Genomic DNA, 24,750 nt, shown 5'->3' with positions numbered 1-24,750 from the left:
ATTTAAGATACTTTATTAAAAGATTTAAGATGTTAGTAAGTGCCTAGCGACTACACAACAGGTAAAACAAGACAATGTTTTAAAATGTTCACTTTTTTAAAAAACAAAAATATACTACATTGATTAAGATATGTACATGAGAAGTTATCTTGATAAGTCAGCAAAAACATATTGAATGAGACTTTCAAAATGCATATATTTAGGAAGAATATGAACAAGATCAAGAATTTAGGAGAAGGAGAAAAGGAATTTAATGTAAGGACTTAAATACCTGACAAATTTAGAGTCTCTTTAAATTTCTTTTGCTTTGGGCACTTCCTGGAAGAGCATCTTTTTTGTTATTCTGTTTTGCAGATAAACTAGTACATTCTTTTGACCCATGGAAAGCATGTAAACATAATATACAGAACTCAAACCCACATGCCTCTCTGCTACATAGTCCCCGTTTCTTTACCAATTGATATTTAGCAGGATACTGACATCTTGGGCAGGGTTTTAGAGCTTCATCAGTGAACAGAGTTTTAGCAACCTGTAGCAAGAAGAGGGAGAAGAGAGCTACTTAGTTCTTGTAAATTAAAATTTTCTAAAAATTGAAAGCAAAGAGCTTCTTAGCTACCTACTTTTATGTATTCATCCTGTCTACTAGTTGAATGAGGAACAGAACTGCATCTCCTGGGTGTAAGTTCAGCATATGAAGTTGATGTTTGTACTACAGGAGTTCTGGCTTGAGCTTGAACAGGCCTTAGGGCAGATCTATTGAGAACATTAAGTCTTGTGGCAGCATCTTCAGCTTTCAATAAATGTTCCTGTTATAGGTTATAATTATTAAAAAAAATGGAAGAGGAAAAAAGAAACAAACCGGGTTTATTTCATTTGCGATTTGTAGCTGGTTCTTTCCCTCTGCAAAAACAAGTTAGAAAAACAAATTACATATAGTGTGGGTATTTCCCATTAAATATTTATTTTTAGTAAGGAAACAAGAAACAGGAGCATTAAAAACAGAGTCCCATGAGCAGACTAAAAAGTCTTTTAGCACTCTCTACTGGTCCTCATGTTTCTGAATTAGGACACATCTCAATGCAAGCAAGCCTGGAAATAGCAAACATAAATTTTGTCACAGCTAAAGCAAGGTTACACTGAAATGTGTGTGTATACACACATAGAAGATCTAAAAAAGTTATACTGCTATAAATATGCCTGTTTTTCTCAATAGCCCTTTAAAAAGTTCTGTATGTCCTTCAGTTGTTTGTAAGTCCCCCATGAAGAAGCTGAGCCACAAGCAGTCCTGAAAATAATTAGGAAGTAGTCTAGAGAGGGTCCTGCTGCACTGCAGACTAGAGTGAAATTGAAAATTAGGAGCAGCATGGCACAAAGATATGAAGAGGGTTTAAGGTCCAAAGCCAGAATCAGTTGAGGAAGAGATCCTGCAGGATTCTCAAGAAGGGAGTTGTAGAATAAAGAAAGACAAACAGACAGACAGAAAGAGTACCACATAGTGGAAAGACTAGTACTCAAACTGTGGATAGTTGAAAAAGCAATAAAAGCTATTACATTCTCCTGTTATAATCCTTCACATATTCATGTTGGAACTGTCTCTATCAATTAACTTTCTGTAGTTTTACAAGATGTTTCCTCTTTCCTCTAACCGATCTTCTTTCACACTTGAAAAAAATATTACCTTTTGAGATGAACCTTACCTCAGCTCCTTCTTTCAGGTGTTTTATGTACAGCTTTCTCCTCTTATCTGCATTTTTATCTTGTACAATGATTTCACGCCAGTTTTTGCTTACTTTCCAAATGCTGGAAGGAATGAAAAAAATTATCCACTTTCACATATTGCCAAGTAGTACAGAAGTCATGATAGTAAGACTACCTTTTAAAGATTTTTTGCATTATTTCATATGCTATTGGTCATTTTACAGACTACTGCTATATACTTCAGGAGTTAACCATATTGTCATGAAAGACATCTCATTTACTCTTATGCATCACTGTATAAAATAACAGAAGAACCTAGAGAACAATTGCAATATAAATACAGCACATCTTTGACTTACAAAAATCAAATAAGTTGCTTCCTTCCACATAAGCCACTAACCAAGTTTGTTTCTAAAGTCATGTATATGTGTGTTAAGTGCTCTAAAAATATCCATGCCCTTATACTTCCCTCTATTCTCCTGTTCCCTTTGTAACTAATAACACACATGGCACTCTTGATTTTTTTAAAATGAGTGACAGTTTCCATTGATTAAAGACTAATCTAGAACATTACTCATGAAGCAAAATTCTTTGAGCATCTTTGTGCTTAGAAATAACTGAGGTAATTATATACACAAGTTTTAAAAAATCTAGAAAAATGTGTTTTGAGTACTGTGCATTATTGGGGAACTTATGAGAAGAAGTTACTTCATAAGCTTTTTTTTTTTTTTTAAGTACTGTGATTTAGTTTTAAGTTTACTAATTCCTATGTTCAGCTTTTAATTCTTTTGGTTTTAAATTCTTCCACACAATATATTTGTAGAACTACACAAGAAGAGCCACTTGGTTAATGGTGACAATTTTTTTTAATTTCCCCAGAAACAAATTAATTCTGTTGACAACACCTGCTATTCCAGAAGTTATTTTAATTTATTTGCAGAAACACATTTTCACCTTGGCAGGGAGGGGGGGGCAGCGGAGCAGGGAGAAGCAAAATAAAGCAGTAGTACTTACCTGCATAGACTTTCCACTGTCAAAGCATCTAAAACTATAGCAAGAACATGTTTCAAATTTCTGTATTTTAATTCTGTTAAAATATCTAATTTTTCAAGGCCCATTTTCTTGCCAATAAGTCCAGCAAGAACTTGTTCCAATGCAAATATTTCTGTTCCATCAGTATTCTCTGGAATTTGGTTTTGCTCTGATCTTTGTCTTTGCAAGCAAATTTCATGAACTACTTTCAGAGCTGGAGTTCTTGAGAGATCTTTGTGACTTACAACTAGGTCCCCACTAGACTGTTCTTCTAAAACTAATGCATGGTCTTCACTGACAAGGTTTCCTTCTTTTTTTAACAAACATGCTGAAGTAGAAGGTCTGCCATAATGATCTTCTGTCTCTGACTGTGAGCCTTGTTCCCGAAGAGTAGATAATCTTCTAACTCGTTCGAGTTTTCTTGCCTTTCTTTTACTATCCAGAATTTTGGAATCTTCTTTATGTTTTTGGAAGACCTCTGGGAAAGATCCCTCATGATCAGACAGTGAGTCTCCTGATTTGTCCAAATGAAGTGAATTATATCCACTATCCTCAGGTGTTGAAAGAGCTGGGTAACTTGCCAGCTTAGCAGGGGGAGAGTCTGTATCATGTATTTCAAAGTTAAAGTTCTCTACAAGACTGTTGATAGAAGTCAAGAACTTACCCTCATTGGCCTCAGGTGACACACTGCAAGTAGGGGTCCTAAGCAACCCATCACTAACACTCATAAGGACACCTCCATTGAATTCATTAGTGTTACTAACAGTAACATCCTTACACTGAATTGGAGATAAACATTCTGGTTCTAGTAATAAGGGGTCCTTACATTTGGACTCATCTAGTGTAGAAGACCTTTGTTGTGAAAAGGAAAGTCTCCGTTTTGGGCAATCAGGATTAGAGTCCTCAATTTTTGAAATGCTAGTTGTCAGAGGTTTGTCACTTTTCTCTTTTGGAGAATCCAAAGCAGTTTGTGAAAGTTCTTCTTCAGAGCTTAAAACACAAGAGAATATTTTTTTCCTGATGCTTCCTGAAGAACTGTCTTGTCTTTCACAGCATCCTACAGTTGTGCCAGCTGGAACAGTTTTAGATAAAAGCAGTCTCCTGCGTAGTGAGGACCCTTTTCTACTCACTTTAGGGGTTTCAAAAAAATCTGCACTTCTACTTGTTTCTCTTCTTTCTGATAATGAGATAGAACTCATTTCATTTTCAATAGATGATGACATAGGAAAGAAGACATTTGGATGAATATGCTCAGAATGCTCTTGTAGCAATGATAAAGTCAGTGCTTCTTTGTGTTCTACATCAGGATCTTTTACTGACTCATTGCATTGGCTGCCCAGAAATGCTGAAGTACAACATGTGTCTTTAAAATTGGAGTATTTAAAATTGCTGGCAGGAGGTGTTAATCTATTTCTTTTAAGCACTTTGAACATTATTGGGCCACTGTCTGACATCTTCTGCTTGGTACTTTGACTCTGTAAATTAAGATACCAGTGTTATTTCTGAAACAAATGATAAAAGTAGTCACCAAAACACTCTCAGATTAGTGAGAAAAGGCTTGTGTACATTGTCAAGCTAGCAGCCATGACAAAAGTATTTTAATTAGTCTTAGTAGAAACAGTCCTTATACATGAACACAAAGATAAATTGCCATCAAGCAGATGGTTAGAATGAAAGATTAAAATGCATAGTATACTGTGAGGCAAATTAAAACATACATCCAGTTAGCCAACTGATCTGCCAATCCTCATCCAAGGAAAAACACTTCAAATAAGCAACACAGCAACTAGAGTCTTATCTGTGCTGAAATCAGTGACAAAACTCCCTCTCATTTCAATAGGACCAAGATTTTTATTTGCACTATGTTATTGGTTCATCCAACCACTAACAGCTCAGTCCTCAATAAGTAGCAGAAGCTCTGGTAATAGATGAGTTTAGACAAAAGGCATTTTCTCATTAAAAAAGTGAGAGGATTAATCATAAAGCCACAAGTCCACAGGTCTCCCTATAATTTACATCCCTACAGTCCCTGGAAGGAATAAAGTTGGACCTCTAGTGACAAAGTGAACAGTACATTCTTATCTGCCGCAATATTCAATGTTATTTTGTAAAAACGCGCTCTGCTTTTACTCAGCTTGGTGGGTAAACTGTGTGTTCTGAAGCTTTAAAGAAACAGATGGACTTACCATACATGTAGATAGAAAGGTTCTTTTAAACTTAGTAAGTATAAAAGCTTTTAAGAGTGACTATATATTTTCCTAGAAAAGTTACAAGTGGCTGATGCACCCATTGAAGTAAGACATTTAAGAACATAGACTTCCTTTTTTGCTATTCATATATGGCAGAGTTTCTCCATTCTCCACTCTATTGCTAGATTGGCAATAGGTCACTGCTTTCTACACACAAGACATAGTAATAGTATAAAAGATGTTACAAATAATGCCCATATGAGGGCTGATGTCACAGAAACCATGGTAGTTCACATCAGCTTTGTAAGAACTTCAAAGTCTGTATCAGCACCTTTTACTGAGGTATGTTACTGGCCTCTAGAGCTGGTATTTTGGAACATAAGCCTGGAAGTAGTTATTGAATTTTCAGAACACAATCTTTAAAGGCAACTTGAACACCAAATATTAAGACATTGCTAATATCCCAACAATCCTGACTTAGTCAAGCCCCAAGCCACCAAATGCAAGCAGTGGGAATCCAAATTGCCTGGGTGACAGAACTCTTCTTTGGTGGTGTTGTGCCATTTAATTAGAGTTTTTTGACCCATACTGAAGGCACTTTATAAGATCATTGCAGTATAGAAAGTACCTCTTTTTGATTTCTGCTGTGAGGAGACAGAAGCATATAAAAGTTCAAAAGAGCAAACTGTGAGAATTGGGCATAAAGGCCTACAGAATCATGTTAATATCAGTATAAAATCAATCAGATATAAAATAAACAAATCCATCCACATAATTTAGAAAAATTATTCCAGGAAATAGAAGTATGTGAAAATACTTCCAATAGGACTACAAACTCTGAAGTTTGACCTGGTTCCTTTCTCTCTTGCTTTCACATTCTTTTTCCCCTCACTGCTTTTTCCCCATTCCCTGTTTTTACTTGGTGAAATTAATGACAACACAAATAAGAAACACGAGGGCATATTTTTAAACTCATTATTACATGAATTACGGATAGCTTCCTTGACAGTGCAGGACTGACTCCAAGCAGCATCTAGTGTTTCATATGCATCACTTTTCAGCATTTTAGGCAATAAGCTGAAAATGCTGTGTCATGAACTAGAAAATAACTTTCAGAAGACAGGAGAAAGATGTGAAGAGTCTTTGTGTAGTACATTGCTGCTCCTAAGTTGATTGCTCATGCTATAAGCAGAGGACCACATCAGCATAGCTCTTCTTTTTGTAAAAGGAGGAAGACCTGTAAGAGACCTGTAGCAGCAACAGAGCATTATCTTTGTGTAATCAACAAAAAGAATAGGGATTTACTTTTCAATGCTGAATTTTGGTAAACTGCAGCTAGTTAATGAACGTTGCCAGGAGACTTGAATTATGATTGCTGTTTAGAGACAAATACTCAAAATCGCAATCACACCAGAAAAAAAAAAAGGGCAACAAAAAACCCCCCACAAACAAAAAAAGCCCACAAAAAAACAAAACAACCATGCCCACACCTTTAAAAATATTAGTGTTTTTGCTAAACAGAGTCAAACTAATCACACGTTAAACAAAAGTGCACAAGCTTACACGTTTAGAACCTTAATGTTCAGTCAGCTTGCTGAAGAAACAACAAAAGGAAAGCTCGTATTTGCAGTTTCATTCTCAGACATTCCATGGGATAAATTATCTAATATTATGAACAATGGACAGTAGAGGAAATTTCAAATATTACAGTATAAAATAATTAAAGAAAAATTGTGAAGTAACAAAATCACAGAAAAACAAGTTTTTGCAGTTGTAGGGGAGATGAGAATAGTTTCCAAACCCGACTAAAAGCCAAAAATATGCTGTAAATACGCCAACGTCCAGCAGGAGGAGCCTGTGAGCTTACGCTAGTGATACTGAGAGTGCAATTTACAAACAATTGTAGGGGAGTCATTGCAATACAGACACTGAGTGAACAGTGTCCATTATACGGCTTTACAGCAAATCCTACTGTATGCTTCAGTTTTGTATACACATTATTTTTGTTCAAAACGTATTACTTGTACAAATTAGGACTTAATTTAACACAAGGTCTCATTTTACAAATACAGTACAGAAGGGAAACTTTTCAGAGTTGCAGAACATCTCTCAGAATGAGATGCTACTTATATTCATAAGAGGTCCCTAATAAAACCTCTGATGGCTTGTCTAGAGTTTTATAAGCACTTCCTTTTTTTATCAGGGGAGAAGTTTCATCCACTAGATTTGACACATAACATCAAGCCCTTTTCATTTGGGGATCTTGAAGTAATTTCTGCAACTGTTGTTAAGTTTGTTTCAGATATCATAAAACAAATGTGCAGGGAAGCAACAACTGGTCACACAGCAAGTCAGTTACAGGGGAAGGAATAAAATCCATATCTGCTAAGTGTAGATTCTTGTGCTCTATACATTTCTCATATCTATTATTAATCTCATAGATCCCAAATTGATCTACACTTCAACTGCAATCTTTCTAGAAATTTACAGAACAAAATACTATCTATCCAGAGACCAAAACTAAATTAAGAAGAGGATTCACACATTTAGACAAGGAATAATTTCTGACAAGCTTAATCTTACAAAGTGTCCTAAATGGGTAAAAATGCTGATTACTAGAAGGCAAGGTACATGGTGCCTGTAACTTAGACATGAGTTCTAGAATGGAGTCATGCCTGTTCCTGATACTAATTTACATTCCCCAGTAACACACACTGAACATTTATGCCTCAAACGAGACATTTTCTGTCCTTGCTTGTCACCAGTCACCCCTGTTAATGAAACAGATAAAGGCAAAGTTTTGGTGACACAAGAGTATTTGCTCTGTTATTTAAACAGGTATTATATTTGCAGTAAAACTGACTTTATTGGAAGACTCTGCTCTTTGAGTACCCAGATCTAAAAGTAGAGAAGTCATTAATACCTTCAAAGTTACTAATATTGAAGAGAGTGTAGCTAAATCCTATCTGTAAGGTGTGGGTCACTTACCCTAATTTGTGAAGTAACTCGAGATCTTCCAAAGCAAAGGTGCTGTATTCAAAGAATTGCTTACCCCTACTGACAACCTACAGTGGGAAAGGATGTGGAGATAAAAGAAAGAGATGCAAAAGAAATGTTACCCAGCTGAGACACGGTTTTCAGTTGGTCTATATATGCGTTCACTGCAACGTCTAATTACCCAGCGATGAAGATTATAGACGGCTACCAAGGGACCAGCACCCGAGGGTCTCTCAGTCACCTGGGATGCCGGAGAAGAGCAAAGCAACAGCTTCACCCCCTCATCTGGCAAATCGCTGGGCACGGAAATCAGAGTCCCCTTTCCACCGAGTACAGCCGAAGCGGCCGGCAGGGCTCCCTGAGGAGGGCTGAGGGAGAGGCACCCCCGCCCCGGCTGGCTAGAGAGAACGGGGATCCTGCCGCCTCAGCAGCTCGCCGCCCAGCTCCAGGGCCCGTTGCTCTTAGTGAGGAACCGCTTCGCTTCTCTCCACCCACACCGGCTCCTCGCGTGCGGCTGCCGCTGCTTTCCCTCGCTTGGGTTTGAACTACCCGCCCTTACCAACCGATGCTGCAAAGGCTCCCCCGCCCCCTCCGCCCTGCGGCCCTCGGGAGAGCGGCGCCGCCCTGGGGCGAGGGCAGGGCGTCGGCGGGACGGGACCCTGAGAACAGCTCCGCCAAACGGGAGAGCCCACTCCTCAGGAATACGGGAAGGCACTGACGAGGCTTGCCTTTCTCCTCACACTTTATACTCCGTCCCTGCGCGGGGGGAGCCCCCACCGCACCCAGCCCACCATGAAAAAGGCCCCTGCCCCGTCCTTCCCCCTGCTCTGCCTCTTCTCAGGTGCCTGGTGAGGGTGTGGCTTTCCCGCCTCTCCGAGAGCCCCCTCAGCTCCCTGCCGGGGGGCGCCAGGCTTGAGCGGCGGCTTCAGAGGCGCTGGTCGATCACGGCCAGCTAAAGGCTTCCATAGGTGATGAACCTTATCTACACCACAACATTTGAGCTCGAGTTACGAGGGTGCTAATTAATTCGAGTTAATTAGCACACTCGTACCTGACGGCCCAGGAACAAAACAGTCACAGAGCGTTTGTCTAGTCGCATCTCCTTTTCAGGTGGGAAATGCCTGGTGATGTTTTGCCGTGGTTTTAGTTAATCTGTATATTGAAAAAAAAAAAAAAAACTGAATGCTTGGGTTCCTGTTTCTCTGGAGCTCGGGACGGCTAATGAGGGGCCACACACCTCACGGACGTGCTGGTTCCGAGCCGCGGGGGAGCTGCGGGCGGCGGGGAACCGGCGGGGGCAACCGGCAGGCCCCACAGCAGCCGCCCCGGCGGGGAAGCGGGCGCTTGCCACACAGAGACGGAGAAATGGCCACATCAAGCGGCGTCGTGTTCTGCTTCTGGTGGGTCTTACTCTCCTTCACCTCGTGATATAATATTTAGGCTGGATTATCTCTAAATTTTCTGTTTTATTCCCTGTTTACACTTCCACTTTCCTCCCTCCACCAGAACGTCAGATGTAAAATCGTCGCGTGTGACTCCAAAAGCAGCATCTGCATTTAAAGAAGCAAAATAGAGGCTTTTGAAAGAAACGTCGAAATCTAGTAGCTTAATATCCTGTGTGTGAGGTTTGGCAAGTTTGTCTATGTCACCCGGGTGGACTTATGTGACTTGGATGAAAAATATCCAAGAAATGTAACAAGTTGTAGTTGTGACTTGTAATGCAATTCACAGCAGCATCAAAACAAAAACTGTGATTTAACAAAAAAGTCACAAAAAAGCAACGAACACAAAAACCCAAAACAAACAAAAAACCCCACCCAAACAAAACTAAAATCAACCAAACAAAACCCCAACCAAAACCTGAGAATATTGTTTCTAAACAAAATGAGGTACGACAGTTCTGGAACATATTCACGTTGCACTCGGCTACGACCGCATTTCCTTCCCCCTAACAAATAGCCCCGCACCCCTCCACCTCGCCCACAAAGCCCTTCCTCACGTTTTCCTACCAATTCCCCGAGAGCTGTTTCACTTCGCTGGACAGTGGGGATCCCCCACATAACCACAACCTTTTCTGCCAGCCTAAACCCGAGGAGCATCTTTCGGGGTGGTGTTCCTCAGCCCGTCACAACGGGGCTGCACTGTTTCAGCACACCCCTCGAAGGAGGCGGGCTTTATCAAAACCGGCTCCAGTAACTGAAGCTTTAATACCTGGTAAAACATCAAATTTTCCCAAGAAAACAGTTAAAGGATGTCAGTAATCAAGCAATTATATGATTTCTTTCATAATAACGGAGACCTTATTATCACAGACTTAACTTTAATTGACTTTTTCATGACCGTTGTATTAGCAAGTCCTTTTAAAATTATCGGTTTGCCAAACAGAATCACAGAATGATGGGGATTGGAAGGGACCTCTGGAGATCACCTAGTCCACCTGCTAAAGCAGGTTCACTAGAGCAGATCGCACAGCAATGCGTCCAGGCGGATCTTAAATATTTCCAGAGAATACACGAGAATATATGAAACGAGTCTGGAGAAATAATGTCAGTTGTGATTTTATTTCTTGATTTGTGAGACGGTAATAAGTTAGCGTGCATTTACCGGGGTTCGGGCTTCCACCCCCGCTCTGCTCCAAACTCTGGGTACACCCCACACCTACAAAGACCGTGGGAGAGGAGAGGAGAGGACGCCGGTAGTAACGGCACCGGGACATCAGAGTGAACAGGTTCGCCTTTCACATATCATTTTTCTTGCTTGTCCTTTATTCTGGCACTCACAAAGTTAGATTTATCTTTATTCATCCTCGGCAGTATGGACAAGCAGCTGAGCTGTGTAAAATCATTACAGTATTTTCTTTAGGAAAACAGCAACTATTTATTATTCAAGTTTACTTCAGATAAGCTATAGGTCATGTATGAAGGTGATTTGCTACTATAAGAACAACATCAATAAATTACAACTGATAGTGCCTCACACATATAAATGCATTCGGGTGCTTAGAAAACAATTTTTATTCAGCATTCAGAAGCAGAAAAGACTTTTCCTTAAACTGGGAGACCTCTCGAGTGATGAAGTCATTTAAATTGGCACATTCACAAAACACGGTATTTGTTAAATATATCTCCAGGAATTAAAAAACAAACAAACAAACAAACACCACCCTGGCTAATTCTACAAACTGTCTATCGAAGATGCCAAATTCACACCGCCATGACTGAGAGAGCAACCAGTATCGTTTCCAATCTCGTCCGCGCTATTTTAGTTCAGTACATACAGGAATTGCTGGCAGTTGAACTTTTCATAATACGTCTTTACAGTTAAAATATGCAGCATGGCAGCTTGTACGTTTGGCTTAATATGGGCACATATGACCCCACCCACAATATTAAAATATCAAGCTGTAGTTTTTATCCACGGATCTCAGGTGAAATGCTTCTGAAAAGGGAAAGGACTTCGAGGTAAAACGGCTCGGCGGTTTGAAACCCCGCAGCCATTTAATCAGACCCGGCATAGGGATTATTTTTCCCGATACCGACAAATGAAAACACCGAGTACGTTGGTTCTTATTTCATCCCGCCATGCAGCTCTTTGCTTTCTTTTTAGGAAACCGACGCTGCTGTTCATAGGAAAGCTCATATATGAAGAAATGCCACCAAATAGCCCACGCTTTTCCCTAAAGTACCGAACACAGAGAGTACTTAGTACTTTCTCAGCTTAATTACTCAGCGGGAAGGAGGCCGGGGCTGACGGCGGCTCGCTGCCGGGGAGCAGCCGGGGCTGCCGCGGCTCGCGGGCAGGTCCCCCGGGCGCGCGGCGCGGGTGGCCGGCTCGCGCGGCCGGTGACATAACGGCACTCGCTGGTGTGCACGGCTCGGGCGGCACCGGGGAGCGTGGGGCGTGACTCGGCTCGTGGCACAGGCTCCGCCTCCGCCGGCGCCCGCAGTGTCGTCATCAGCCGGCGCTGAGGAGACCGCGAGGCTGACGGAGTTGTTTGTGCAGGCGAGCGGGGGTCGGGGTTTCTCTGGGGTGTTTGGGCTCCTCCGTTGGGAACCAGTGCTCCTCTTCGCGGGGGGAGGTGGCGGTGGCGAGTAGGGAAAGGCCCGGCCCAGCCCAGCCTCGCGGACTTCCTTCCCTCCTGCCCTTGTGGCCAGGAAGGCCGATGGCATTCTGGGGTGTATTAGGAGGTGGGTGGTTAGTAGGTCCAGAGAGGTTCTCCTTCCCCTCTACTCTGCCCTGGTGAGACCCCATCTGGAATATTGTGTCCAGTTCTGGGCCCCTCAGTTCAAGAAGGACAGGGAACTGCTGGAGAGAGTCCAGTGCAGGGCAACAAAGATGATTAAAGGAGTGGAGCATCTCCCTTATGAGGAAAGGCTGGGGGAGCTGGGTCTCTTTAACTTGGAGGAGACTGAGGGCTGACCTCCTTAATGTTTAGAAATATATAAAGGGTGAGTGTCAGGAGGTTGGAGCCAGGCTCTTCTCGGTGACAACCAATGATAGGACAAGGGGCAATGGGTATAAACTGGAATACAGGAGGTTCCACTTAATTTTGAGAAGAAACTTTGTCTCAGTGAGGGTGACAGAGCACTGGAACAGGCTGCCCAGGAAGGTTGTGGAGTCTCCTCTGGAGACATTTAAAACCTGCCTGGACACACTCCTGTGTAACCTCATCTAAGTGTTCCTGCTCTGGCAGGGGGATTGGACTGCATGATCTTTCAAGGTCCTTTCCAGTCCCTAACATTCTGTGTAAAAGCCCTGCGGGATGTTGGGAGAGGCCTCCGTGCAGAACTGGGGTGGGTTGAGGTGTCTGAGGCTGCAAGGCTGGAGAACTGTGAGGAAGGCTGCCTGTCCTCCTCCTTTACAAGCTCTTAGGGGGAGTGTGATGAAATGGGGGTGTCTTTCTTACAAGTACTTGTGGCATCCTCTTGGCACCGGTAGTGTGGCCGCTGTGTGGTCTTCGCAGTAGGTGACAATTGCACCCTGGTGCCCATGGGTGCATCTGTGCACCTTGTGGCCATGTCAGCCTGGCAGCGCTTAACAGCTGCAGGGCACACAAAGCCTGGCTAAGCCATGGTACCTCCATGCAGAATACTTGGCAGCAGTATTATTTTGCTGCATGAGCAGCACCAACTCAAGTTATTGTAACTGTTGTCCTCCTTAGTTCAGCACTGTGTTTTAGAAGATGCTACTGCTTTCAAGTGCTAAGGGATGACTGCTTATATCTTACTATAATGTACTGGCACAAAAAGACTATAACACACATGGATTAAGGTACCACTATGGTGATGGTAGAGCAAAACCTTACTTGAAAATTATGGAGTTTAATGGTCTCCAGTTCTCTCAAATGGAGTAGCATAATGGGGGTTTTAATAAGGTGGTTTGTCAAGTGCTAATCAGACTCCATTAAACAAAATTTACTGTAATATTAAGCAAGAGCATATGGGAGTCAGGCTCATAAAGAAGCATCATGAAAGCTACTCACTGGCAGAAGAGTTAGGAATTCTTGTCTTCTGTGTCAGGAAGAACAGTGACACAGAAAACAACCACCTAAAAAATCATCTTCTAGTCTAGACTTGCACTGAGTGGGGGGAAAAGTGTTTACTGTCTCTCTGGTGGTTACAGCAACAACCTTAAAGTTTATGGTTGCAACTGTATTTATATGCTAGGATAGGATTACTTAAAGGTTGGTGGAATGTTTGAGGAGTATATGTAACTACTTTGCCTGATACTATGAATGAATACTTGTCTCCAAGTAACTCAGAAAATTCAAAACCATTTATAGGGCATTAAGAGGTATTTGAAGAGTAACAGTGAGTTGTTGAAGTCTTAATCATTTTGGTAATAATGTACACCCATGTTAGGATTTTAAGGGTGGAATTTCTTCTTTCTGGCCTCTCATTTTGTTTGCGTTTTTTTTTTTTTTGTTCGGTTTGTTTGGGCTTTGTTGTTGTTAATTTGTTTTACTGTTCTACCTATAGTCTGTTCCCAAGATTTCTAATCCATTAGATCAATGAAAAGGTAGATTAGGTTAGCTAGTGTTGAAAAGGAAAAAATATAACAAGGTTTGTCTTATTTGTGATAACACTGTTGTTGCCAGCAAGGAAATTCTTACCTCTGGCAGAAGGGACAAAAGAAAATATTTTTCATTGAACTTTAATGTTTAAAACCCTGTTTTCTAGAAAACATTGTGCCCTCTCCATCTTTGGAGGTTTTCAGTACCAGATTGGTAAGGCTCTGAGAAGCTTGATGTTACTCTGCTTTGAGAAGTTGAACTAGATGACTTTCTGAAGTCTCTTCCAACCTGAATTATTCACAGAATCACAGAATGTAAGGGACAGATGGAATTTGTTTGGTTTTACTCTTAAGGAAGTTTTCATCTTCTGTTAGCTGTAGATTGAGATATTGAAGTGACTGTGCATGCCTTGGGGAAAAAAAAAAGAAAAAAGAAGTAAAAAACCAAACTGTTATGTTGTGTGGTTTTTATTTAGAACATGGATTCACAGAAGGATGTTCAGCCTCCAAAGCAGCAGCCAATGATTTACATTTGTGGAGGTAAAGAAAAATCATCAGTGAATTTTTTTACTTATTCCTGGAGATTGGTATTTTAATAATGAAGAATGCATAATCTTTATACTGAAGCGTACATAAGTACAAATATTTGCAGTGTGTTCCTTGAAGCTTTACATGCTGATAGTAACACATATATGGGTATATATGGATAACAACGTTCGAAGTAATTCACTAGAGCTTGTATTGCTGTGTGGAGGTCCTGCATCTCCAGAGGGCAATTTCTCTAAGTGTTTGCTCATGATGCAGATACTAGACCTTCTATTTCGTGCACCTCGGAGAGGCTTTTTTCATAAATGCTGTGTGGTCACTCAACTTTTATTAAAGTGCAGCAGTCAGGTTCTCTCTTACCTATAAATAAGTCAACAACTTGAAAGTTGGTGGTTTTGAGCAGTTGCTTCAGGAATATCTGAGATATTTTGACCTTTGAGAAAATAAACTTGGGGCTTTGGGGAGCTGAGCTGAAATTTTCATTAGCAGACAAACTGGTTTTATCAAGAGTGGAATGTATTCTGTGCAGTCATAATTTGGTGATTTTTAGCAAGATCATATTTGATTTTAATATAAATGAAGTTTCCTTTTTTTTTTTTTTTTGCACAGTATCTTGATAATCATTCAGCTCTTGATACAAATTCATTACAATTATTTTTTTATCATGCTTTATTTGCCACAAATAGGTATGTGACTATTATAACTTTTGAACGTTCTCTATGCATTAACAATGCTGGTTTTGTTTACCCACTCCCTTTCTCTTCCTTCATCACATCAGAATGTCATACAGAAAATGAAATAAAGGCAAGAGATCCTATCAGATGCAGAGAATGTGGCTACAGAATAATGTACAAGAAAAGGACAAAGAGATGTATCCTTTTACATGTGCACTTGGATGCCTTTGGGAAGCTGCAGGTGGAAATGAGGTCTATAAGGGAAGCAGAATGGAGGATTTGTGTAATTATGTAAAAGTCCTTGAAGGCCAGAAATCAGTACAATAGAGCATAGTGCTATAGGGAAATCTCTGCAGTGTAAATGGTTATCCATTTTCTATGTAAAATATAATAAGCTGTAATAGTGTCTGCTGGGTAACATACTGTGAATGGTTGATATTAGTCAGCATTTTAATAAAAGGAAGGTGTTATGGGGTTGATTAAAGAGGAGTTTAGAAATGGTTTTATGTAGTTAGTTGTGACTTCAGATTTAGACACTCTTTTATTCTCCTCCTATCCATCATGTTTCTTCTCCCTAATCTTTTTTCAGCCACAACAGATATTTTTCTTTAACTGCACTATTCCAGTGGTGGTTTTTGATGCTCGGTGATTTCTGCTGAAGATAGAGTGACTTTATGCTGCAGTTTCATCTTTCTGATAACTTTGCTATGTAGATCCATTGGTGTACAAATGTACTTTTGTGTTTTAAGCTATGGAAAAATTAAAGTTTACTGTGATACTAAGTTTTGTTTTTACTGTCTTTCAGCAATAGATTTCTAAAGCTGTCATTTAAATTGTAGTCAAATTATGTAGTGGGTTTTTTTTAAGCTCAGTGGTATTGTATTCTTTTTGAGTTAATATTGTTTTCGCTACTCTCATATAAACTTTATTTGCATTTTAACTTTAAGTGTTCTTTGGACTGCATAAAACAACTGTGATTTGAATAAATTCCACTGAAATTAAATAGAAGACTACACAAAGCTAGGTCCTGAAACACAGATCTGGATTTCAAAAGAGCAATTTTCAAAGGACTTGAGAGCACCCAATTCAGACACCCAGTTGTGGAAGAGGTGTCAAAAAATCATCATAATCTTGGAAAAAAAAAAAAAGAGGGGAGGGAGGCAAGGTAAAAATTAAGAAACCATGTGTGAACAGATATTCCCAAAGTGCTTCTTGGCTTGGTTATACTCAAGGAAATAATTAGGTCTGTACTGTAAAGATTTGGGTAGTGTCCCAATATTAAAAATAACATCTTGTTTTGCTTTTCAGATGATTTGTGAGGGGTCTGTAATAAGATCAAAGTGGTTGTTTTGTATTGATGAGCCAAATCTTTTTCTATCTGCCCTTTTGAAATGTGTGTTGAGTAATGCTAAAATAGCCTTATCAATGAAGTGTACTACAAAATGTGCCTGATGCTGTTTAGTCTACTTTAGAGCTTCCAAATCTCAGTTTTGATGGTGCTCATTATGTGATTAATAATGTACCACTACAGTAAGGCATCTTTGTTAGAGACTGCATGACCATCTACTGGCTTACAAACACGCTTCAGTGGCTTGTTTTAGGGGATAAAAAAAGCATTCTTCAGGTTTTGTTTTGGAGCTGTCTTATGTATCTGATCTTGGCTGTAAAGACATTTCTTATCTAGATTTTTTCCTTGGACCCATATACCCTCGGGTATAAATGATGACGTTTTTCTACACCGTTTCCATCAGTTTGTTCACAGATTGGCCTGGGTAGGATGCACCTTATGCGTGCACAGCTGTTGAAGTGGCTGCTCAGAGGGTGAGCGCAGGAGCTGCCCCTCACAAGGGCAGTACGAGAGAGCTGGGGGGTGAGGGACGGGTTTGGCTGGACTGTGCACGGGTTGTGAAGAGCCTATGCTGCCATCACAAAGGGATGCAGTCCTGCTGTGAAGACTGTGCCAGGGACTGTATGGCTAACAGGCAATAGTGGTGGAGGCACCTGGGGAGACCGGTGTTTTGAGGGGGACTGGCTGTTCTAAGCTAAATAAAATACCACATTGAAATCAAACAGGTGCTATTTTACTAAAGCTGAAGCCACAAGTGCTGTATTCCTGCCCCTAAGCCCGAGGCGAGGAGCGCCGCGCTCACCTCTCCCGCCGCTCGCCTCGGCCCCGCTCCCGCCCGGCGGAGGAAGGGGCGCACAGCGCAACCCCCGCCACCGTGCGTCTGCGCATGCGTGGCGGCGAGAGAGAGGCGGGCGTCACCGGCTGGGGCGAGGGCCAGGTCGTGTCGGTCTCTCGGAGGCAACGCGGTAGCGGGCAGGTGGGTGCTGCAGTCCGTCTCACAGCGTTAGTGCCGCTGCTGAAGCTTGGCGGAGCTCTGTGGGAGCCTCGCAAGGACATCACTGCGGGGGCAGCACCGTCTCCGCACCGTCGTTCCTGCTTCCCTGCCGGTGGCTGGGGCGCGTCCCTGCGAGCCGCCATGTTGTACATAGCAATGGTTGCTAGGGACGGGTTGGCCGCGCTGCCCGGGCTCCGGCCGTCGTGTGAGGGGAGCCTTTGGTGTGGGATTTGAGGTAAATTCCTGAGTCCGGGGGGTGAAGGTTGTGCTGTCAGCGGCCGCTGGGCAGGGGCTGTGGGAGCAGCCCGGAGGAGAGGAGCGCGGGGCTGGAAACAGGGGTGTCCGTTACCGCCCGGAGCTGCGCGGGCACCCGCGGGAACTCCCTATCCCTAACGTTTATTGAAATACCGAAACGGGAGAAAATGGTGCAGTTCTGCTCCTGTCTAATTATTTCATGTATTCGTCTGTCTCTCCCATGCATGTTGTTTCTTTTTTCCTGTACTGAAGCTGTAAATTCTTGGGGCAGAATCCTGTCTTTATGCAGTACCTAATTATGACCAGTTATTATTTAACTGGTACTGTATTGTAAATACTTTTGTGCAACTACAAATTAATAGTGTAATTATACTAGACATTATAATTGGATTTATGTTCATAACTGATTGCTTTAAACACTATATAACGTGAGGAATTTCTGCTCCATAAAGCTTGGAATCAAAACAGAAAAAGATGCAGATAAGTAGATGAAAGGTACAGGAAGACAGGAAGTGTTCAGTTTGAACACCTCACTTCATCAGTTACAGCCTTACTGGAAAACATCCAAATTAATACAGTAATATAATCAGAGGCCCAGAAAATGCAATTAGTAAGGAAAGACAAACATTTGGGTTTATTTTGCTTACAGAGAAGGCAAAGATTATAATTTCATTAGATACACTGAATTGGTTATCATCATCCCTTTGAATGTATCTGAGGGCCCTGTGCCATCTTCATCATCCCCACCATGCTTGCTTAAAATAGGTAATACTGTATTGTGTTTAAAGAAAAACAGAGAATGTGGTAGGCAAAAAAGGTAGGTTTTTTTTTTAAACAGTCTTTCTGACTTGTTCTGCCTTGCAGAAGCACTAGAATTGTACATATAATTTTTCCAATAATTTTTCCAAAACATCTCATATATAACTGTACTTCTGTCATTAAACTACTGTCAAGAACACTTTGTTTGATCAGGTCTTCAAATTTGACATTTTTCTTTTGTGGCAGTAGATCCACTTGCATAACAGTGTTAGTACTTCAGAGCATGAGCAGGGTTAGTCCTTAAATTAGCATTACTTCAAAATATAACTGAATACCTACAGAATCACTACATTTTTTCCTTTTAGTATTTAGTCATGGGTGATGAGTCAGTACCATTTTTGCTGGACCAAGGAACCACTAAAACATACCAAATACCTATTGCTCACCTGGACTACAAATTCATTGAAAAATGCACAGATGTTAAACACTTGGAAAAGATTCTCAGGGTATTAAGGTATGCATTATATTTTCTTAACTTCATTACTAATTATATTCTTGTTCTGTGCAAGTCAAAGGAATCCAAGCTAACTACTCCATTTGTTTTGAACCTCTTTATGACTTTCTAATTTAAAAACTAATATACAAAGTTTAAGTCAAAGTCATGTCAAAAGTGTCCAAATGATAATGCTAGAAATCCAAGTCCTGTTTTAACCATCCAAAAGGTTTGAGTAACTCAGTGCCAGTTTTTCTCAAATGCTGCCACTGGACTTTTTGGTTTTGTCATGAAGCCAACTTGTCTGACTGTGGCCATTTCAGATGCCATGCTTGTTTAACTTTTGCTGAAAATGATGAGCATTTTTTAATTAGAACAGTGATTTTAGTTTTGAACTCTCTGTGTGTGTATACTAGAAAGTGGTCGAAGGTTGAGTTACTGGAATTTTCTGATCAAAACCTTATTAGGTGATAGTAGAATTCAGTTGTAACAGGAAAATAGTCCCGTGCAGTGACTCTGGTGACTACATATGCAGATAAATATGGAGGACACAGTGCAGTGTAGTTCGTTTTTTGTAACTTTTATCTCTTTGCATTTTAAAGGTCTGGTGAAGAGGGATGTTATCCTGAACTTACATTGTTTTGTGAAAAGCGTATTGAGCATTTAGATCCAAGGAGCAGAGCTCTGAGAAAAGACAAGCCTCCAGCCACAGCTTCTGATTTCACAGCTGAAGAATGGGAAACAATTAATGGTGAACTGATGGTAAAGTATAACTGCAATTTATAACGGTCAGTAATGTAATCACTTTGAGATATCAGTCTTCCTCTTGTGCATAAGTAGGATGTAATTATTTGATTAAATGAGGAAATGATCAAATAATTATGTTGGGGGTTTTTAATTATTAGTTTATTGCATTAATGTCACTGAATCTTTAATGCACATTTTAACTCTACAGATTTTTTTTGTAGATTATTTCTTATTCAAAAAAGCACAATTGCTTTTTGTCTTAATTGCTTCTCCCCATTAACAACAGTGCATCATAAGGATAGTTGTTAGGGTCATTATAGACTATGAAGTATATCTTCCGTACTGCTTTAAGGTGCAGATATGTTGTTTGTTTATTTTCAGAGCTGGGTGACAGAAATGAATGAAGATGATAAGAAACCACAGTTCCCAGGAACACTGCATGAACGACAAGATAACTTGCCTCCTATTCGTTGTTCCAGCAGCTGTCTTTCAGCTAATCAGGTATCTCCAGTTTTCTAATGTATGTTAATTGTATTTCTTTCTAAAACCAGGACATTTTATGTGTACAAACGTCTAGTCATTAAGCCTTTCTTACTAGATTTATTTTGTTAACCAGATAAATTTTGTTAACCTTTAAGTTCCATTGCAAGAGACCAATGCTTAAACAAAAGTGCCTTCTTAGTATTAGGTTGGTGCAAAAGGAATTGCGTTTTTTGCGTTGTTGAAATTTGCCAGTTGATACCGGAATAAATTTTTAAATAAATGCGGTTATGTTATACCTCATTTTAATGTGCTTTTCTCACTTTATGTTTTTTTGCTACTGAATTATTACTTGCCGTTTATATTTATTTTAGACTATGGAAATGATGTTAGACAAAAAGCAAATTCGAGCCATTTTCTTATTCGAGTTCAAAATGGGTCGTAAAGCAGCGGAGACAACTCGCAAGATCAACAGTGTTTTTGGCCCAGGAACTGCTAATGAACGTACAGTGCAGTGGTGGTTCAAGAAGTTCCGCAAAGGAGACGAGAGCCTTGAAGATGAGGAGCGTAGTGGCCGGCCATCTGAAGTTGACAATGACCAATTGAGAGCAATCATCGAAGCTGATCCTCTTACAACTACACGAGAAGTTGCTGAAGAACTCAACGTCAACCATTCTACGGTTGTTCGGCATTTGAAGCAAATTGGAAAGGTGAAAAAGCTCCCTAAGTGGGTGCCTCATAAGCTGACCGAAAATCAAAAAAATCATCGTTTTGAAGTGTCCTCTTCCCTTATTCTACGTAACAACAATGAACCATTTCTCGAACGGATTGTGACTTGCGATGAAAAGTGGATTTTATATGACAACCGTCGACGACCAGCTCAGTGGTTGGACAGAGAAGAACCTCCAAAGCACTTCCCAAAGCCAAGCTTGCACCAAAAAAAGGTCATGGTCACTGTTTGGTGGTCTGCTGCTGGTCTGATCCACCACAGATTTCTGAATCCCAGCGAAACCATTACTTCTGAGAAGTATGCTCAGCAAATCGATGAGATGCACCAAAACCTGCAGCGCCTGCAGCCAGAGCTGGTCAACAGAAAGGGCCCAATTCTTCTCCATGACAACACCCGACCACATGTTGCACAACCAACGCTTCAAAAGTTGTACGAATTGGGCTACGAGGTTTTGCCTCATCCACTGTATTCACCAGACCTTTTGCCAACCAACTACCACTTCTTCAAGCATCTCGACAACTTTTTGCAAGGAAAACGCTTCCACAACCAGCAGGATGCAGAAAATGCTTTCCAGGAGTTCGTCGAATCCCGAAGCACAGATTTTTACGCTACAGGAATAAACCAACTTATTTCTCGTTGGCAAAAATGTGTTGATTGTAGTGGTTCCTATTTTGATTAATAAAAATGTGTTTGAGCCTAGTTATAATGACTTAAAATTCGTGGTCCAAAACTGTAGTGACTTTTGCACCAACCTAATAGCAGCATGTGTCTTGTAAAAATGTTTTAATTCTGATCAAGAATTCAGTTTTGGAACAAATCTCCTTAAACACCCTTTTATGTTCTTTGATTCACATTTCAAAGTGGTGTTTAAGTATACGAATTAGGTTCCTGTTGGATGAAACTGCCAGGAGATTTTCTCCAGCTGCCAGGAGGCTTTTGTTCCACGAGACCAGACAGGAGCTAGTCCAAAATAAATACCCTGAAACACAAACAAAGTGGATGTTGGGCCCTTTGCACCAACTGCTTCACTGTACAGCCACCTCTATATTGGGTTGCACTGGTGTACATGTAGCCTTTGATTCCCCTTTTTACATACCTTGAGTTGGTATTTCAACTTTAGCTGTAAAGCATACTTAGAAATTTTCAGAACTACAGAAGAAACATTTCCTTCCCTCCCCGCCCCCCCCCTCTCCCCCCCCCGCCCCGGTACTAGTTTCCTGATGTTTCTTTTGCCATGTATTTATCTTTCTGAAATCTGTTTTGTTTGTGATCAGCTTTTCTTACTAAATTCAGTGCTATTGGCAGAAAAGTAGGTGTGGGATGGGGTTTTTTTTGAATTGTCAGATGTTACCATGGATGGCTTCAGGCTGATTCCCACTCTTTTCTTTTGAATTCTGGGACGCTCTTGCAACAAATTCACTGAAAGATTTTTCTTTTGGGAAGTGAGAAATGTTATGAAAGGTTCCTTACAGGTCATGTGATATTTCTTATTAATTGTTAATTTGACAAGTTTTGTTGGGATAATTATGTATTAGTAAATGCCTGATTTATGTTCCTGTGTTGTCAGAAACTACTTTTTGTCAGCTGGTACTTAGACATCAGACCAAGACACTTGGGATAACTAGGCACTCTCCATTATGTCTTATACAAAGAGACTGGGAATTCCAGTCTCATGCTTTATAAGTGGTTAATATTGAGACTAAGGTGTGCTTTTGTGTTTGTTTTGGGGTTGGTTTGTTTGGTTGTCGTTAATCTGTCCTCTTTCACATTTTGTAATGTGCTACTGTAGCTTTACTCTTGATTTATGTCTTGTATAAATGTTTTCTAGAAGAGAAAATAGTAAATAAAATACCATGTGAACTCAGTGAATCCAAATTCAAATATAGTCATAAAATGGTGGAAGTGGTTTGAAATCTAGGATATGCAGTTTTACTGAAGAGCCTGTGTTCTCTATTCACAGATAAAATACTTGTTCAGATTTTTCTTCTCCTGATTTAAACCGTGCAACAGTCTTCAGGTCAAATTTTTCTTCTCCATACAAGGTTTAGGTGTTAGGATTATTACCCAAGAAACCTAGAGACAGCTTTATGCATTATCTGTGGTAAATGATTTCCATTCCTTTTGTCCAATCAGACAGACTCTGAAGTAATTGTAACATGTCCTGGAAGAGAGAAGGGAAGCCTGAGACTGAGTTTTAGAATTCAATTTTTCTAAGTAGCAGTGTGGTTACACCACTACTAGATCACTGCTGAGTAAAAAGAAGCTGTTTCTACTGTATACACTAAACCTACACCTGTTACATGAAATGTCAACAAAATAGGGTTTAATCAGTTTTTATTTATTTTCTTTCTTACTGGTAAAGCTATGTGTAATCTTATGTAAATTTTTAAACATGTTTTGCTAATAAATTAGGACTAATTATTTTTACACTGGCATCACATAATTTTGTGATGTAGTATCAAGAATAAAGTTGGCATGATAAATTTCTCCTCTCTGCTAGAAAGGAATTCACCAACCCTTCCATGATTTTATGTTGTTATTTGATTGGAGACTGTTCATGTGATGCAATGCATAAAAAGTTTAGTATCTTCAATTAAGCCAATTCTGGAAATCCTTATTGACGCTAAACCAGTGGATTGCACCAATGAGTACGAGTTGGTTAAATGGAAGCATCTTGTTGTGTCTGTAACCTGATTTTCTTGCTGATACTAAATGTAGGTATACATTTAATTCACTGCTAATAGCTTGTAACTCTGTATGGTGTTTTCTTGTTGATGTGAAATCATGTGCAGGATTTTACAAAAATGAGATAAAGAGTGAACTTCATGCAGTATTTCCCTCTTTAACACAATATAAGTTTCTGTCTTACACCCCTGTTTTTCACACAGCCCTAGACTTCAAGGGTACATCTATACTGGAAAATAAAAGAGGACAGGAGAGGCTGCTTGAGTTTTTCTGTTCCTAACTGTCCACAGTGCTTAATTATTGTTTTTGCTGCCTAAGTTTTTCCAGGACAGAACTAAAGCATAGGTTTAGAGATACTCATTTCCAAAAAACTGTATGGATTTGATTTCAGCAGACGTAAGTTCCTTTGCCAAACACAGTTTCTTCATGTTTTTTCCAGAAATATTTCTGTCCTGAGATACCTCCTCATGCTACAGTCCAGGGCATGCAACATACATTCCAAGTTTTATGTTACAGAAGTCCACTGTGATGCTACCCATATAGCCTCCATATTATATAGGATACTCTGAACTAAAAAAGAATATTAGGTAGCTGGCACAGAGTAGCAATGTCTTAGGGCATCCCATGGGGCCCAGAGGATAGCCAAGGCCAAATTCTGTGTCACCTGAACTGAAGCCAGTGCATGCTTTGATCTTTGGTCCAGAAAATGTTCACTGAGTTTCAAACTCTGTGGGATCTGTTCATTGTGAGTTCTAGTGAGAAACATTACAAGAGCGGAGTTGTTTAGTTTTGGGTTATTTTTAGTTCTATAACATGCAAATGTACATTTTTAATCAAAGCCTCTTGGATTAAGAAATTCCTGACTGTGCTGGCACTGCAACTTGGTTACAATTACCCCAAGAATATGGGACCTAGAATTTTTTAAAATGTGAGTTTTTGAGTCACCATTTCTGCCATATTCCTTAAAGGGACATGCTGTAGTTCTCTCCCTACATTAAAGTTGGATTAGTGTAAATACCTTATGCGTTTTCTTCTGAGGGTTTTGCTATTTATGCGCTCATTTAAGTTAAGGATGTCTGGTTTGAAAAAAAAGATTTGGTATTTATTAAAT

The 24,750-nt window shown here is 40.3% G+C and overlaps 3 protein-coding genes across 7 annotated transcripts in view; 2 read left to right on the top strand and 1 right to left on the bottom strand.

The window, feature by feature from the left end:
* Window positions 1-49: 49 nt before the first annotated feature.
* Window positions 50-8,889, bottom strand: FBXO43 (F-box protein 43). The gene is made up of 6 exons (XM_065832240.2): window positions 8,098-8,889; window positions 7,908-7,984; window positions 2,713-4,205; window positions 1,698-1,800; window positions 621-806; window positions 50-529 (listed from the first exon to the last, which is right to left on the bottom strand). The coding sequence occupies exons 3-6, from the start codon at window positions 4,182-4,184 to the stop codon at window positions 281-283; spliced, it is 2,010 nt and encodes a 669-aa protein (XP_065688312.1). The 5' UTR covers window positions 4,185-4,205; window positions 7,908-7,984; window positions 8,098-8,889; the 3' UTR covers window positions 50-280.
* A 2,937-nt stretch (window positions 8,890-11,826) lies between these two features.
* Window positions 11,827-15,930, top strand: POLR2K (RNA polymerase II, I and III subunit K). 3 transcript variants are annotated; one of them, XM_065831522.2, is made up of 4 exons: window positions 11,827-11,918; window positions 14,405-14,468; window positions 15,253-15,345; window positions 15,775-15,930. In XM_065831522.2, exons 2-4 carry the CDS (start codon window positions 14,408-14,410, stop codon window positions 15,795-15,797), a joined length of 177 nt encoding a protein of 58 aa, XP_065687594.1. In that variant the 5' UTR covers window positions 11,827-11,918; window positions 14,405-14,407; the 3' UTR covers window positions 15,798-15,930. The 3 variants fall into 3 exon arrangements, with proteins under 3 accessions (XP_065687594.1, XP_071660006.1, XP_065687596.1); XM_071803905.1 differs by lacking the exon at window positions 11,827-11,918 and adding an exon at window positions 11,970-12,103; XM_065831524.2 differs by lacking the exon at window positions 11,827-11,918 and adding an exon at window positions 13,904-14,243.
* A 1,432-nt stretch (window positions 15,931-17,362) lies between these two features.
* The window catches only part of SPAG1 (sperm associated antigen 1), a 39,605-nt gene continuing 32,217 nt past the window's right edge, over window positions 17,363-24,750 (top strand). The window contains exons 1-4 of one of the 3 annotated variants that reach the window (XM_065832744.2): window positions 17,363-17,472; window positions 18,870-19,018; window positions 19,600-19,759; window positions 20,126-20,245. In XM_065832744.2, coding sequence (XP_065688816.2) covers window positions 17,383-17,472; window positions 18,870-19,018; window positions 19,600-19,759; window positions 20,126-20,245 — 519 coding nt within the window. In that variant the 5' untranslated portion in view covers window positions 17,363-17,382. The other 2 variants (XM_065832745.2, XM_065832746.2) reach the window with 2 other exon arrangements.

This window comes from Patagioenas fasciata, chromosome 2 (assembly GCF_037038585.1).
Source record: "Patagioenas fasciata isolate bPatFas1 chromosome 2, bPatFas1.hap1, whole genome shotgun sequence".
In the NCBI taxonomy this organism is placed as follows: domain Eukaryota; kingdom Metazoa; phylum Chordata; class Aves; order Columbiformes; family Columbidae; genus Patagioenas; species Patagioenas fasciata.
The sequence above is the reverse complement of the archived record's forward strand: the minus strand, read 5'-3'. Positions and strand labels throughout refer to the sequence as shown.

Coding starts and splice junctions, on each gene's coding strand:
- POLR2K (XM_065831522.2), top strand. CDS start 14,408: ATGGATTCACAGAAGGATGTTCAGCCTCCAAAGCAGCAGCCAATGATT. Junction 14,469..15,252: donor AATGATTTACATTTGTGGAG/GTAAAGAAAAAT, acceptor TCATCACATCAG/AATGTCATACAGAAAATGAA. Junction 15,346..15,774: donor CAAGAAAAGGACAAAGAGAT/GTATCCTTTTAC, acceptor GCACTATTCCAG/TGGTGGTTTTTGATGCTCGG.
- FBXO43 (XM_065832240.2), bottom strand. CDS start 4,184: ATGTCAGACAGTGGCCCAATAATGTTCAAAGTGCTTAAAAGAAATAGA. Junction 1,801..2,712: donor ACAGTGGAAAGTCTATGCAG/GTAAGTACTACT, acceptor CATTCCTTCCAG/CATTTGGAAAGTAAGCAAAA. Junction 530..620: donor GACAGGATGAATACATAAAA/GTAGGTAGCTAA, acceptor TTCTTGCTACAG/GTTGCTAAAACTCTGTTCAC.